The sequence below is a fragment of the Elephantulus edwardii genome, unplaced genomic scaffold (genome assembly GCF_000299155.1).
Source record: "Elephantulus edwardii isolate Elephantulus edwardi_28Jun2011 unplaced genomic scaffold, EleEdw1.0 scaffold00310, whole genome shotgun sequence".
In the NCBI taxonomy this organism is placed as follows: domain Eukaryota; kingdom Metazoa; phylum Chordata; class Mammalia; order Macroscelidea; family Macroscelididae; genus Elephantulus; species Elephantulus edwardii.
Window position 1 is genome coordinate 1,941,679 of NW_006400060.1, and position 15,170 is coordinate 1,956,848.

At 40.2% G+C, this 15,170-nt stretch overlaps 2 protein-coding genes across 3 annotated transcripts in view; both read right to left on the minus strand.

Annotated features, from left to right (window-relative positions):
* Window positions 1–5,146: 5,146 nt before the first annotated feature.
* Window positions 5,147–7,218, minus strand: TIMM8A (translocase of inner mitochondrial membrane 8 homolog A (yeast)). Its single transcript, XM_006901147.1, has 2 exons — window positions 7,087–7,218; window positions 5,147–5,308 (listed from the first exon to the last, which is right to left on the minus strand). Exons 1-2 carry the CDS (start codon window positions 7,216–7,218, stop codon window positions 5,147–5,149), a joined length of 294 nt encoding a protein of 97 aa, XP_006901209.1.
* Window positions 7,219–9,251: 2,033 nt separating this feature from the next.
* Window positions 9,252–15,170, minus strand: part of BTK (Bruton agammaglobulinemia tyrosine kinase) — a 61,941-nt gene continuing 56,022 nt past the window's right edge. Inside the window, exon 19 of one of the 2 annotated variants that reach the window (XM_006901148.1) lies at window positions 9,252–9,337. In XM_006901148.1, the coding sequence (XP_006901210.1) occupies window positions 9,266–9,337 (72 nt within the window). In that variant the 3' untranslated portion in view covers window positions 9,252–9,265. The remainder of the gene's footprint in view (window positions 9,338–15,170) is intronic. The other variant, XM_006901149.1, reaches the window with a different exon arrangement.

The following is a 15,170-nucleotide window of genomic DNA, read 5'->3' on the forward strand; positions in this document are numbered from 1 at the left end:
GGGGAGAGGAGTGCAATAATGAATGAATGGAATTCCAAATATCTCTGTAGATGTTCATTGAAAGGAAAAATAAATAACTTAATTTAAAAAAAAGAAAATAAAGGACTAAGAGAATCTCTGTAATTACTATTCAGTAAAGAATGGAATCTCCCACTCATCTGTTCCTTTGTCCTACTCAAGTGGCAGGCATGCTGATATGATGGAAGCTGTGCCACTGGTATTTTAAATACTATTATCACCCATGCAGGACCATCTTCAGTGCAGATTCCAGACTAAAGCACACTAGACTTGGCAATCTATTTATGAAAATTAGCCAATGAAAACCCTACAGATTACAACAGAACATTATCTAACAGAGTGCTGGAAGATGAGCCCCTTAGATTGGAAGGCACTACAGTCGCTCAAGCATACTATTAATTTTGAACATGATGCAGAACTGTAAAATATTTCCGTTATATATAAGCTCCTCATGACTTGGATCTGACTTAACAGTAAATAACAACTAAAACAGTTTAAACTCATTGCCATGGAATCAGAACTGACTCATAGCTGACCCTTCAGTGGGTTTTTGAAGGCTGTAAATTGCACAGATGGAGATGGCCCATCTTTATTTCCCATGGAGTCACTGGTGGATTTGAACTGCCTCCTGACGCCACCTTTGGGATGGCAGCCTATGAACTATGCCACCAGAGCTCCCCAACAAGAAGAGAATATAAACCAGAGCAACTGTTAAATAAAATTCGGTAAAACACGTGACCTTTGCAATTTCACTGTATTTATTATTTGTTGCCCCACAGTAATTATAAGTAAAACTCTTAAAATGCTATAGACCTATGTGCTTGAGTAGTGAATTGAGGTGAATTAAAGATAATAGTTAATGTAAATGGGAAGAGAATCCTCAAAGTTTTGGCAGCTTTTTTAGTAGAAAGGAAAGCATATTACTAGTCTGGGATCTACCTGAAGAAAAGGAAAAACAAGTGCTTGAAAAATAAGTACTGTCATTAGACCTTGACATGTACCTTGCCACACAATAATGAATAGTTTTTCAGAAAAGAACTAGGCAGTGTTACTAATGTTACTTTGTAGTGAAAAGCTGTAGTGTCATAATGACCATGTTTGAACAATACAAGTCTAGTACATCAGGGTTTTTTTGTTATTAGTTGCCATGTAGCACGACACATAGCTACCCTAGGAACAACAGATCTGAATGAACCTTGCTCTAACCTACACCATCCTCATGATCTCTGATATGCTCGAGTTTATTGTTACTGTGTCAATACATCTCCCTGAGTCTTCCTTTCTCTGACCCTCGACCTAGCTCAGTATGATGTCTCTGTTCAAGGATTGCCACTTTTTTTTTAAAAAAATTTAGGTTATTTTTCATTTCAATGAACATCTACAGAGATTTTGGAATTCCATTCATTCATTGTTGCACCCTTCTCCCCGCACAAACCCCTCCCCCCCCTCGTTTGCTCCTCTCCTTGAAAAGCAAAAGAAAAACTCCCTCATTGGTACTTCTTAAAAATATGCCCAAAGGAAGTGAGATGAAGTGTCACTATTCTTGCTTCTAAGCAGCACTATGGTTGCATTTCCTTCAAGAAAGGTTTGTTCTTAAAAAAAAAAAAGGTTTGTTCTTTTGGCAGTTCATGGGATATTCAATATTCTTTGCCAACACAATTCAAAGGCATTGACTCTTCTTCAGTCTTTCTCTTTCATTGTCCAACTTTCAGATGCATAGGGAGCAATTGAAAAGCCATGGTTTTTGTAATCCTATGCATCAGGTTAGTCTAAGCCTTAAAGAAATAATTACAAGAGTTCAGTGAACACTCTCATTATTTCCACTCTGGTTGTTCTGTTTCCACTAATCTAGTTTTCCTGCACCTTGACATTCTCATCTTTGTTTTAAAATAATCACTAACCCTTTTTATCTCCACGTTATGCAGATGACACAACCTTGCTCGCCAAAACTGAGGAGGACCTGAAGCATGTCCTGTATAAAGTCAAGGACTACAGCCTTCAATATGGATTGAAGCTCAACATCAAGAAAACAAGGATTCTCACTACTGGACCATCATGATAGATGGTGAAGAGATTGTTAACAGCTTTAGTTTGTTTGGCTCCACAATCAACCCTCATGGTACCAGCAGCCAGGAAATCAAAAGTTGAATTGCATTGGGAAAATCTGCTTTCAGGGACTTCTCCAGAGAGCAACAATATCAGTCTAGAGACTAAGGTGTACCTGATCCAGGCCATGGTCTTTGTAATTACTTGCTACACATCAGAAAGCTGGACAATAACTAAGGATGATAGAATTGGTGCCCTTGAGTTGTGATGCTGAAGGAGTATTGAATATATGATGGACTGCTAGAACAGATTTGTCCTGGAGAGGGTGAAACTAGGCTACTCCTTGGAGGCAAGGATTCTGAAGCTCCTTCTGACATTCTCTGGGCATGTTGCAATGAGGGACTAGTCCTTGGAGAGGGGCATCATGCTTGGGAGGGTGGGGGACAGCCCAAGAGAGGAAGACCATGGATGAGAGAGATTGACTCACTGGGTGTCGGAGATGAGGTTCACTCAGGATAAAGCTGTTGTACATAGGGTCGCTGTAAGTCACAAGAGACTCAACAACATCTAGATTTTGACAATTTGAGATTGATAGCCCCAAACTGTCATTCTAGTAAATAACCTTTTGAAGAGAGAATATTTGTTCCATCATTGTATGAACGTGTTTATATTAGCTCAGCGAACAAGAATATTTTTAAAAGGGCATTTAAGTGGTGTTCAAATAAAATGCAAGTATTTGAATGATGAATGAAGTTAAATCAATAGAAAAGGGAAAAAATTAAGACTAAAAAACTCAGGAATTTTACATTTAACACATTAAATCTTAAGAGAGAAAAAACTAAAGAATGTATACATACACTCTTTTGAGTTGGAATGGACTCATAGCTGACCCTCCAGCAGGTTTTCACAGGTTGTAAACCACAAACTGCCCATCTTTCTCCCATGGAGCATCTGGTGTATTCAAACCACATGCCTTTGAGTTGGCAGTGCCTCTCCTTAATAGTATGGCACCAGGACTTCCTTAAACAGGGTATATGCTCTTATACAAGATATGCATCTTGTATAGATAAAAACAAACAAAACCCCAGTAACTTGGGACTTCCAAGTGTCATCAATTTTATTACTATTAATGGCTACATTTCTCCAACCTTCTTTCTTACCATTTTTCATTTTTACTCCAGCCACCATGTTCTGGCTGTTCTACAGAGCCTTTGGATGTACCATCTCCTCTGAGATGTTCTATGTACCATCTTCATTGAGATTTCTCCTAAATACCCATGTGGTTTGTCATTTCATTTGTTCAAGTGCCTTCTAAAATACCACTTTCCCAAGGAAGTCTCACTCTTTTTGAGTGCCTTCGGGTGGAGCACGACTCATAGCAACCCTATGAAGCCCCTCTACAACTATCAATATTTATCAAAATTCATATAATTTCCAGAGCCATGTTATTTAGGAGTGGATGCCACTCCTGCTTCTTATGTATTTCCTTCATTCACACCCCCTCAAATATTCTTACTGCTTTTTCTCAGTAGCACTAATCATATTACCCATGTAAGGAGTTGCACTGCTAACCCAGACTATCCATCTCGGGTAGTTCAAATCCAGCTCCATAGTACAAAGATGAGTAATCTTTTCTCATTAGATTTATAGCCTCAGAAACCCAATGGAGAGTCAGCTAGGAGGGAGTGGGTTCTGATTCCTAGCTGACAAGCAAAGGACATGTTTATTGCCTGTGTCTCCTCACAAAAGGAGAGGGCACGTGTAGAAGGTCTTTTGCCTTTGGTTCACTGCTGAATCCGTGACACCAAAAACAGTACCAAAAACATAGAAGCTGGCTTTTAAATGTGGGTTGTTGGTTTTTTTTTGGGTTCCCCCCTACCATGATTTTAAAATTGTTTCTATGGGGAAAACTAAAGGACTTGAAACTTCTAATGAGCCATTTCCCTTTCACAAATTTGCACTGACAGCTCTGAACAAGTGGTTCAGCTTAAGGACTGTACTCTGATAGACTACAGGAATTTAAGAGGAGGGGTTTCCATTTTATATAACCTCTACATTCTCAGGGACATAACTGTACCAAGACAGACTAAATTTTGATTGGGGGAATTTATTCAATCCAAATTGTAACCAGTTCATACTAATCTCTCCAGGTTGTGAACAATAACCAATAGACTGTCTTCTTAATCAGAGTTCAATTGTGTCAAAGCTTTTATTTCACTGATAAAAGAATGCAATAATGGCATCTATCATGTTTAATATCAGGCATGCATTTCTACCTGAAACTGCTTTTAATTTTTTAATGGCCTAAATCTTTGACTCATTTAGGGACATCTTTTAACTTCTTTATATGAGGAAAGTTAACGTCTTCTTTATGGCAGGCAGTCTAGTCATGAGAATTATGTTCACTGGCTAGAATTTCTTTATAACTAAAGGTCTCTAGACTCTTCAGTTGCCTATAAGCTTCCAGAGACCATTATTTTATACAGGTCTTTAAGTAACTCTTAGTTTGAAGGAAGAAGATAATCTAGAAAGCTGAAGCATATCATCTTTGAATACTCCAGGGTCTATTCCCACAGCAATGTACACTAGATATGAGTATCTATAGTTACAATGCCAAAGTAACTCTCCCATGACCACCTAAATGTCTTTTCTGACACAAATATGCCTTTCCATCTCCCCAGAAATTAGAAATTAATTCACATAAATGACAGATTTATAATCTATGTGGTCCCATTATCAAATTATAGAAAGCAGTTCTATTTTTAAATTATGAAAAGCAGTTTCTAGGACTTTGAGAAAAGCACAGTCCTTCATACAGTAATATGCATCTGGAAGAGTTTTCCATTAATTTTTTCAATTAGTTTTACAAGATTAGCATTTTAAAAACACAACCAAATACACCTATGATCCTCAAAGGACACACACACAAAATTGGTCTCTGTTCATTCTCAAATGACAGGACGTTCCCAAAGTGGGAAAAATGATGGATGCTTCAATGATTTTGATTTTCTTCAATCATCCTACCAAAGGCTCTGCTTTCTTTCTTGAACTACTTTCCCTCTCCAAAGAGGTAATGTTGCGATCAGTCAGAAAGGCTTTCTGAGAAGACTGTCTTGGATTTCTGGGTCTGTTCCAGTCGATTCAAGATGAACTGGCTTGTATCAATGAAACGCTCGACACAGTTCACAAAACAAGCCTCAGCCCGACTGTCCAACTTTGGCCCAGGCTTGTCCATGCACTTCTCCTGGTCAAGACAAAATACAGAATCACAAAGGGAACTTAGGAAGGGGAGACAGTGTTACTTACTGATTAGAGGAAAAATTTTCCCCGAAAATAGTATCTGATAATAACAACACCACTTTGGTAGCTTACCATGTATACAGCACTACAGGCTTACATCAATTAGAGCCAACTAATAGCAGACCTTCCAGTGGGTCTTCAGAGGCTGTAAGTCACATGTGAAACCGTGGGGCAGCTGTTAGATTTGGACCACATGCCTTTGGATTGGAAGCACAACTCCTTAGCAACCATAGATCCCTACAACCCTTATGGAATAGATAATATGGTTCCAGAGGAAGCTGAAACATGTTTGAACTGGAAATCTATTAGAGAAGGAAGACTCAAGTAACAGAAAGTATTAAGACTGCATGCACCCTGTCAGATGTGAAAAACTTGCTGCAAGACTTGGAAAAATGAGGCAGTCTCATCAAGTTCCTCCTCTCAAAGATTTCACTGTTGTAGAAAAGGTGGAACCTTGTCACAGATACTTTGCCCAAAGTCAACACCAGAAAATAGGAGGGCTAAGGTAGTGCTTTTTCAAAGCTAGAAAATTGTCCAAATGCAAGTGAAGCAGCCCTGAATTGGATTATAACCCAAACTGGGCTTGTGTTAAATGCAGAATATAAGAGGGAAGGATAAATCACTTTAAGAAAACCGTTTAAACCTTGGGGGTGGGGGATCAAAGAGATTCTATAACCTGGTCTACTTAAGCCAAAGGTTCTTGAAGCCTTTCCAAATGAGTGGCAGGTTCTACAAATTCTCCTAAAGAGTCCATAGTATACAGATTCTTTTTGTTTTAGTTTACATATTCTTAAAGGAATGCTTAACCCCATCCCGCCTAAACCAAACGCCAAAGATCACAGATTTTAAAAGAAAGCACTCTAGGCCAAGGCAGATCAGAGCTAAGTAAGCATCTATAGTCATGGTCCAGGCATATCATAAGTTTATGGGCAAAGGGATTCTGAAAATTAGTCACTGTATACTATTCAGGTTAAATGGTTCAAATGAGTTTTTGTTCATTCTTCTATGCTGTGTACACAAGCCTCAGTTAGACCTTCCAATTTCAAGAAAAATTATCCCTAGCCTTCTAATTCTATGGGCAGTATGTCCTCCTTGGCAGCCTGCACACTTTGATCCTAACCTGAAAATGTCTTCCACCTTTTTGCCAAAGTCCCCTTACAGGGCGCACTCCCTTTCCCCAGCCTTCAGACCTGCAACAGCTGGGTGTTACACAACCACCCAACAAGAAAGGCAAATAAGAGTGTGCACTGGGAGAGGCTACCCTGCTTTTACAGTTAGTGAGCTAGACTCACTTCTCAGAGGGAGGGTTAGAGCAAATTGGGTAAGAGATAAAATAAACCCTGAGTAGCCCACAAATTGTTGTTATGTTGTTGTTATAGCTGGCTCAAAGACTCCTTGGGACTTGGATCCCTAAACTAAAACTGAAGTCCTGCTAACTTGCATTAGTCAACATCTATCTCAGGTACCTGAAAGTGCTGGGTGGGACAGTGGCATAAGTTTCTGGGATCCCCAAGTCCTCTGCACGGACAAAGCAGAGATCCAGAGTGACAGTCCCCTGATAAGTGGAGTCACCCTTCTCTTTTCTGACTTGGACTAGGGGAAGCACAGGTGTGCTCAGCGGAGTCCTTCTTTCCCTCAAATCCTGGATGTTGGCGTGTCCCCTGGGGTAAGGGCAGAGGGAAAGACAACACCGCGTCCAGGTCCCAGGCACACTATCCTCACCCAACAAAGTTCAGTCATTTGATGCACCAGCTGCTGAAAGCGTTGCTTCTGCGTCTCCACCTCGATGAAATGTTGCAACTGCGGGTCCACGGTGCCCAAACCCGCCGCGGAAGAAGACGAAGAGGAATCCATCACAGCACAACCACACGTGCAGAGATGAACTCCACACCAACTCACCGACCTTCACGTGTCTCCGAGACGGAACCGGAACTACAACCCGCTGTCTTAGGGACCGCCCCCCGCGAGCAGGTTGCGCCTGCGCAAGGCCAACAATGAGGCTTCCTGATCGACCCACTGCTCAACCGTCAGCCTCTGCTTTTCTCTCAGGTCTGGTAGCAATTGGCCCTGCCATCTGGGTTGATGTCTAGCCTGCGCTTTAATTAAACAGGACTTGCTGGCGGCGCCACTGTGGCGTTTGCAGGTTACTTCCTAAAATTAATTAAAAAAAAAAAAGTTGCTTTAGCCGATCTGGGCGGTTACTGGGGACCCAAAAGCTCCGCCCCTGTTCGCTTACAAATTGGCACGCTCTTTCCCAAATACCTTGGTTGTGGCGTGGTTCGTAAGGTGCTGGGTCGGGAGTTGGAATCCACCAGGCGCTCCAAGACACACACAGTATTTCTTCCCCCAAAGATTTATAATAGCCTCTGAAGCTGAGTCAAATTCCATGACAGTGCCATTTTGGTTGTATTTAGAGGGCGGGCTGCTTCCGCTTAGCCAGCCCCCTGCTTTTTTTTTTTCTCTGATGGAATTTCTCCCTCCTGACATAGAGAGATGAGACTCTGGCACTTCATACCTGTAATGTGTCAGACAAACGGTCCTGATGGCGCAGTGTTAAGGTTATCTATTCAAACCTTACAGTGGGTCTGGGGGAGAAAGATGAGGCAGTTTACCACCATAAAGATTTGTTGTTGAACTGACTCAAAGTTGACCCAGCAGTGGGCTTTCAGAGGCAGTAAATCAGCAGAAATTGTCCATCCCATGGAGCAGCTGGTGGATTCGAACCATGGTCCTTTCTGTTAGCAGTGCTACTTCTTACCATTAAACCACCAATTGTTGCTGTGTACCATAGAGTGGGAACCGACCCATAACTGACCCTCCAGCGGGTTTTCAGAGGCAATTAATCCCACGGGAGGATTTTGCCCATCCTTCTTGTTAGGTCTTTGCACCGGATGTAAGGCCAAGGACTCAAGGAAGGGACCAGAGAAAGAAAGGAAGCTAAAGAAGCTTTATTAAGGGGTCTCCTGGGCGGGATTCCTTGGTCTGCAGAGAGAGGAAGAGGGACAGACTAGGGAAATACCGCGCCCTAAAGTGGATTGGGGCAGGTTTTATAGTGAGGGTCTTTAGGGAGGGAAGGAAGGGACATTCCATTATGGTTTAGCCAGGTGGGTAGTCTTCTAGGGAGGGGCACTCCATGGTAGTTGAGGCTGTTCACTCCTTTTGTTGACATGTTGATATGCCTTGAATCCTTTGTTCTCCCTTTGACCTTGGTTCTGGCCTGACACTTCTCCCATGGAGCATGCCTTTAGGATTGCAGCTTCTTGCCATCAGTTCCCTTGAAAAGTCTATAGGCATGGGTCACTATGACTCAACAGGATGGTAGTAGGTGGGTGTTTGCCAGACACTATAGTTTAACTTGTGAATCAAGTTCTTAATTCTGAAACAGCTTGAGGGTTTCAAATGCTGAGGATCCTGTGGCAATCTCATATGTAATAGGGGAAATCAATACCACATGACTGGAACACTGAGATCTGTCCTTCAGAGAGGCTACATTATGAATCAAGATAGCAGAGACCTTTAAGCTTTCTAGTAATTTTATTTTATTTAAAAAATGACCACCCCTCCCATTTTTATGGCACCGTTATGTTCTTTCCAATTTCTGCCTCTGCTCTAATGCTTTTCCTCTTTTGAGATTATTTACATCCCTCCCTCTCGAAAAATGCTTCCATCCAAAATGTAGTCTTAATACACTTGACAGATTTCCTGGGCGAGAAGGCAATACTGGGCAAAAGAATTCTTTGGTCTTTGCTTTCAGGGAAGTAAAAGAAAAGAAGCATTCCTAGATGGAAGGTGGAGCCTAGGTGTATTCAGTGAAAGCCTGAAGGCTTGAGAGGAAAGCCTCAGAGATAGTGAAATTAGGGATTGATGGAGAGGAGTAAAACCAAGAAGCTTATCAGCCAACTCAAGATTCTTCATCCATGACATCTATAATATTGCTCAGAAGAATTTTGAAAGTGGGGCGTTCATCTGCTTTCTAAAACCAAAGAAAAAGAGTGTTATAGTGGACATGAAGTCTAGAATCCAAGGGAAATAAATACAATGACCAAACAGCAAATGTTAATTACTGAGTATATCCTATATGACTGGCAATATAACTTGTCAATTAAAAGAACATTTTAGGCGAGCTCTGGTGGCCTAGTGGCAGGAAACTGCACTGCAATCCTAGAGGTGTGCGGTTCAAATCCACCAGATGCTCTGCAGAAGAAGGAGGAACAATCACCTCCTGTACCAGTCAGAACCAATTTGACAGTACACACACACACACACACACACACACACACACACATAAATTTTTTTTAAAAAAAGAACATTTTAAAACAAATAGAAAAATAGGCTCTCCATAAAATTTTTATGCACTTATTAAAACTAAGGTTTGAACTGTGATAAAATAGATTTTCAAATTATGCCAAGAAACATGTTAGTTAAAATTGAAGGCTGGTTCATTATATAATTGTACACCAGTATATTCTTATTTAGGACATTGCTGCTAAGTGTCAAGTTTATTTTTGACACAACATGTGACAAACTAGAGCTGTCCCATAGGTCTGTCTAGGCTATAATCTTTATGGGAACAGATCTCCACTTAAGTGAAAGCCAAATGAATTTAAGTGATTGACAGAATGTAAATCCTATTAGCTGAGAAAACTTTTAGTCCATCGTATATTCAATACACTTCTCTAGCACCACAGCTCAAAGGCATCAATTTTCCTTCTATTATCCCTAGTCATTGTCCAGCTTTCTGATACATAGCAAATAATTGTGAAGACTATGGTCTGGATCAGGTGCACCTTAGTCTCCAGAATGACATCATTGCTCTTCAGTACTCTGGAGAGGTCTAGTATAAAATAAAAATAATATTTAATTTTCTTAAAAAATAGGGAGTGCTGGGGAACTCTGGTGGCCTAATGGCAAGAAGCTGCACTGCAATCCCAGAGGTGATTGAATCCACCAGATGCTCTGCTGGAGGAGGGACAATCTCCTCCTGTACCAGTCAGATCCAATTTGATGGTATACTACTACTACTACAAGTTTTTTAAAAAATAGGATGCGCTATTAACAAAAGGGTTGGGAAAGATTGAAATTGTCAACAATTTCATTTTACTTGGATTCACAATCAACACTCATGATAACAACAGTCAGGAAATAAGATGATGTGTTGCAATGGGAAAATCTTCTGTCAAGGACTTCTTCTAGGTGATAAAGAGCAAGTATTTCAGTTTTAAAGAGTACCTGATCCAAGCTATGATCTTTTTAATTATTTGCTATGCATTTGAAGGTTGGATAATGACTAAGGATTATGGAAGAATCATCAATGCCTTTGAGTTGTGATGTTGGAGAAGATTGCTGAATATTCCATGGTCTGCCAAGAGAACAAACAAATCTGTCTTGAAGAAAGTGCAACCAGTGTGCTCCTTGGAGGCATGGACAGTGAAACTTCATCTCACATACTTTGGGCTTGTTGTTAGGAGAGGTCAGTCCTTGGAAAAAGACATCATGCTCAAAAAGGTGGAGGTTCAGCGAAGGAGAGGATAACCCTTAATGAGATAGATTGACACAGTGACTATAGCAATAGGTTCAAGTATGTCATAGATGATGACGATGGTACAGGATAGGACAGAGGTCTGATCTATTGTTCATAGTATCTCTATGAGTCATATTCGACTTGATGACACCAAACCACAATCTATGTACAATTTAGTGACACTGATTACATTTTTCATATTGTGTAGTCATTCTCACTCCCCCTTTTCTGAGTTGTACCTTCCACCAATAAAAACTCGCTGCTATTGGTTTGAACTGACCTAGTGATGTTATGGAAGAAAGGCCTGGTGATATGCTTCCATAAAGATCACAGTCAAGAGCAAGCAAATACACTTCTCTGTCCCACTCCAGACATACTTAATTAGAATCTCTGAGAATGAGGCCCATTAATCCATATTTTGAAGACTTCCGCAAGGATTCTGACATTCATTCCATTTTGTGAACCACTACTTTAAACAGGTAGTGGAGAAAGTGCCTGTCTAAAACAGTTTTCACATAGCAGAATGAGAGTGTCCTATTTGTGAGGCAACGTAACCAGTGCCCCTTGATCCTTTCTCACATGCACCAGAGAAAAGAAATAGCCCTAAGAATCCTCCCTTTCACCACACTTTCATTGAGACCTCTGTCATTTGCTCAAGGGCAAGGAGCCATGGGCAAGGAGCCATGTTCTGTATCTAGATACCCACTCTTCACCTCATGAAGAGGGCTTTTGGGTTTGCACTTGTGCTTTTTGAATATTGTCTGTGAGGATAAAACTAAGAGCTGGGCATTTAGTTCCTATGACAGATTTAGATGGTCAAGTTAAAGATTGCCAAAGATCTACTGAAAAGTAGAGAAGGTACCTGTGGAAGAACCCAAAGTGAGATCAGTGAAGCATTTATTCAGACAGTTTGTTGGTCCCATAATGCCACACCCAGCCACATACTATATTGTGCTATAGTGTGCTATGTTTTTTTTGGGGGGGAGTAATATTTTAGTTTTCTTTCATGTTTTAGGGCTAAAAAATATTTTCTAATTTAGAACCTCAGACAGGAAAGGCTGGAAGCTTGTAAAATAGAAGAAAAGGTCACTGACTCCCAAAGAAATGAAGATAGATTTTAATGACCTTTCATTTTTAATGTCTCTGTGGTGGAGTATCAGAAAAAGTGAGGATTCTTTCCAGCAAAATAGATTGATACAGTGACTATAGCAATGGGCTTGAGTATATCAGAGATTTTGAGGATGGTGCAGGATAGGACAAGATAGAGATCCATTGTTTATAGGATTACTATGAGTCTTAGTCATAGTGATATCTAACAAGAAACACTTATTTTTGACCTTCTGGTTTTCCTAACTGATGTGGCCTGATAATAACCTCTCCTTAAAAATGAATTTGTATTGAGATCTGCTAATGATGCTCAGAGAGGAGGTGGAAATCAGAAGATATCAGAGATGAGGTGGGAATAACACAGGATAGGGCTGAGTGCTGATCCATTCTTCATAGGGTGGGTATGAAATGTAACTGACTCAGTGTCACACAATAGCAACAATACTCTGGGGTCCCTGGGTAGAATATGTTGTTAAGCACTCCACTATTAGCCAAAAGGTTGGTGGTTTGAACCCACCCAGAAGCACTTCAAAAGACACACCTGGTCATCAGCTTTCCAAAGGTCACCTTGTTGAAAACTCAATGGAGTACTTCTACTCTGTACATATAGGGTCACTAGGAGTTAGAATCCATTCATACACAATTAACAACATTGATACTCCAGTGAGGCTTAGAGTTGGCCTTAGGAAGCCTGTGGCCACCTGAAGATTTGGAGTATAGTTTAGATTAAGGGAATGTGTGCCACTATCAGTTTGTGCCCAGTTAATATGCAACCATGGTGGGGGGGGGGTGCCTGGTAGATTACATAGGAAAGTAGATTCAGACAAGAGCTGAAATCAATGAGATAGAAAACAGAAAAACAATTGAAACCATCAATAAGACCACGAGCTGGTTTTTAGAAAGGATCGATAAAATTGATAAACCACTGGCAAACTTAATAAAAGGAGAAAAGGAGAAGACACAGATAATTTGATTAAGAAATGATAGAGGTAACATCACAACAGAACCAGATGAAATTAAATTGTTAATATTGGAATACTATGAAAAGCTAAACTGTGATAAATTCTAAAACCTAGAGGAAATGGACAAATTCCTTGACACTTATGACCTACCTAATTGACAAGGATAGATGTAGAACATTTGGACAGACCCATCACAAAATAAGAAATCGAACATGTCATAAAAAGACTTCCCCATAAGAAAAGTCCTGGACCAGATGGCTTCACAGCTGAATTCTACCAAAACATTCAGAAAAGGTCTATCACCAATTCTACTTAAATTATTTTGTTGTTGTTGATTGCTGTTGAGTTGAACACAACTCATAGCAACCCTATGAACAAAAGGCCTGAAGCCTTTCTATAACTATTGTCATTTCTCCAAGTCCATAGTTTCCAGAGGCATATAGTTTAGGAAGTGGATGCCACTCTTGCTTCCAAATCTGTCTTAAACTGGGAGCTCCACCAAACACTGTCCACCTTGGGCAGCTATTATGACATTTGACCCCCAAATGGCACAAGATTCAACATCACAGCAAACCTAGATTACCTAAGTGCATCAAATTGACAGAGGAGTGCTGCACAACTTAGAAAAATGTTCCTCCAAAAATAATACTAGATCCTCAGGCCCAAATGAGTTTTAAATACAAGGGCCCTCTATAACTATAGTTGTTTCTCCAAGTTCATAATTTCCAGAGGTAGGTGGTTTAGGAAGTGGATTCCACTCCTGCTTCCAAACATTAATCAATCTGGGAGCTCCACCAAACACTGCCCGCGATGAGTAGTCATTATGGTGTTTGGCACACCTATGGCATAGTTGTTCCATTACAGCGTTTGAGACTCCAATGGCACAAGGTTCAGTGTCACAGCAAACCCAGATTACCTCAGCACAGCAAATTGACCAGAGTACTGTATGATTAGAAGACTGTTCCTCAAAAATATAGTAACAAGGGATTAAAATATTTAATTCGGGCCAAACTTTTAAATATAAGGAAGTCATGTTGAATCTAAACAAGAGGCTTGAATGAAAAAAAAAAAACAAAACACCTACACATTCCACACAGATCCTCAACCAAAACAAGAACATTATCTTACAGAGTCCACCACTTCACTCAATCCAAAATGGAGACAAGGGCCTGGCTTTATATATTGTTGTTGTTAAGTGTCATCGAGTAGAGACCCTACAAACAAAAGACTCTTACCCTGTTCTAAAACAATTGTCCTCTCTCTAAGTTCATAGAGCTTCCATAGGCATGTTTAGAAGTGGATGCCACTCCTGCTTCCAAGCCTGTTTTAATGTGTAAATTCTATCAAACCTTGTCAACCAGGTGTAATCATTATAGCATTTGACTGGCACACCGTTAAGTATCACAGGAATTCCAAGTTACCTCAGTATAGTGAAATGACAAAAAAAGTGCTGTACCACATAGGAAAATGTTCATTTCAAACACAAATCAGGCCCAAGGGCCTTTAAAATTACTTTTTAAAAGCTTCAGCTCCCACATCAGTCTCTCATTGGCTCCAACAAAAGGCTCCCAGCCCACTCTTGCCACCAACCAACCAGGCCAGAGCTGTCCTCCATCCAGCACAAAAGAACTCACCCCTCCAAAAGTCAAATGGCTTTTAAACAGCCCCAGCTTCCGCAAATTAAAAAAGAAGGAACACTCCCAGAGTTGTTCCATAAAGCAAGCAAAACCATAATACCAAAACCAGGCAAAGATAATACCAAGAAAGAAAACTGAAGACCAATATATTTCATGAATATAGAAGCAAAAATCTACCAAGTAAGATTCCTAACAAGTATGCAAGGATGGTTCAACATAAGAAAAACAATCAACGTAATTCACCACATTAACTTAGCAAAAAATAAGAACCATCTGACCTTAGCAATTGATGCATAAAAGTCATTTGACAAAATGCAGCACTGCTTCCTGATTAAGACACTCAGAAAAATTGGAATAGAAGGGAATTTCCTCAACATAGTGAAAAGTATATATGCAAAACTAAGAGCCAACATCATTCTCAATGGTGAAAGACTAAAAGTATTGTTCTTGCAAAAAGGGACCAGACAAGGATGTCCGTTGTCACCACTTCTATTCAATATTGTATTGGAAGTGCTTGCTAGGGCAATATGACAAAAGAAGGAAATAAAAGTCATCCAGATCAGCAAAGAGATGGTTAAA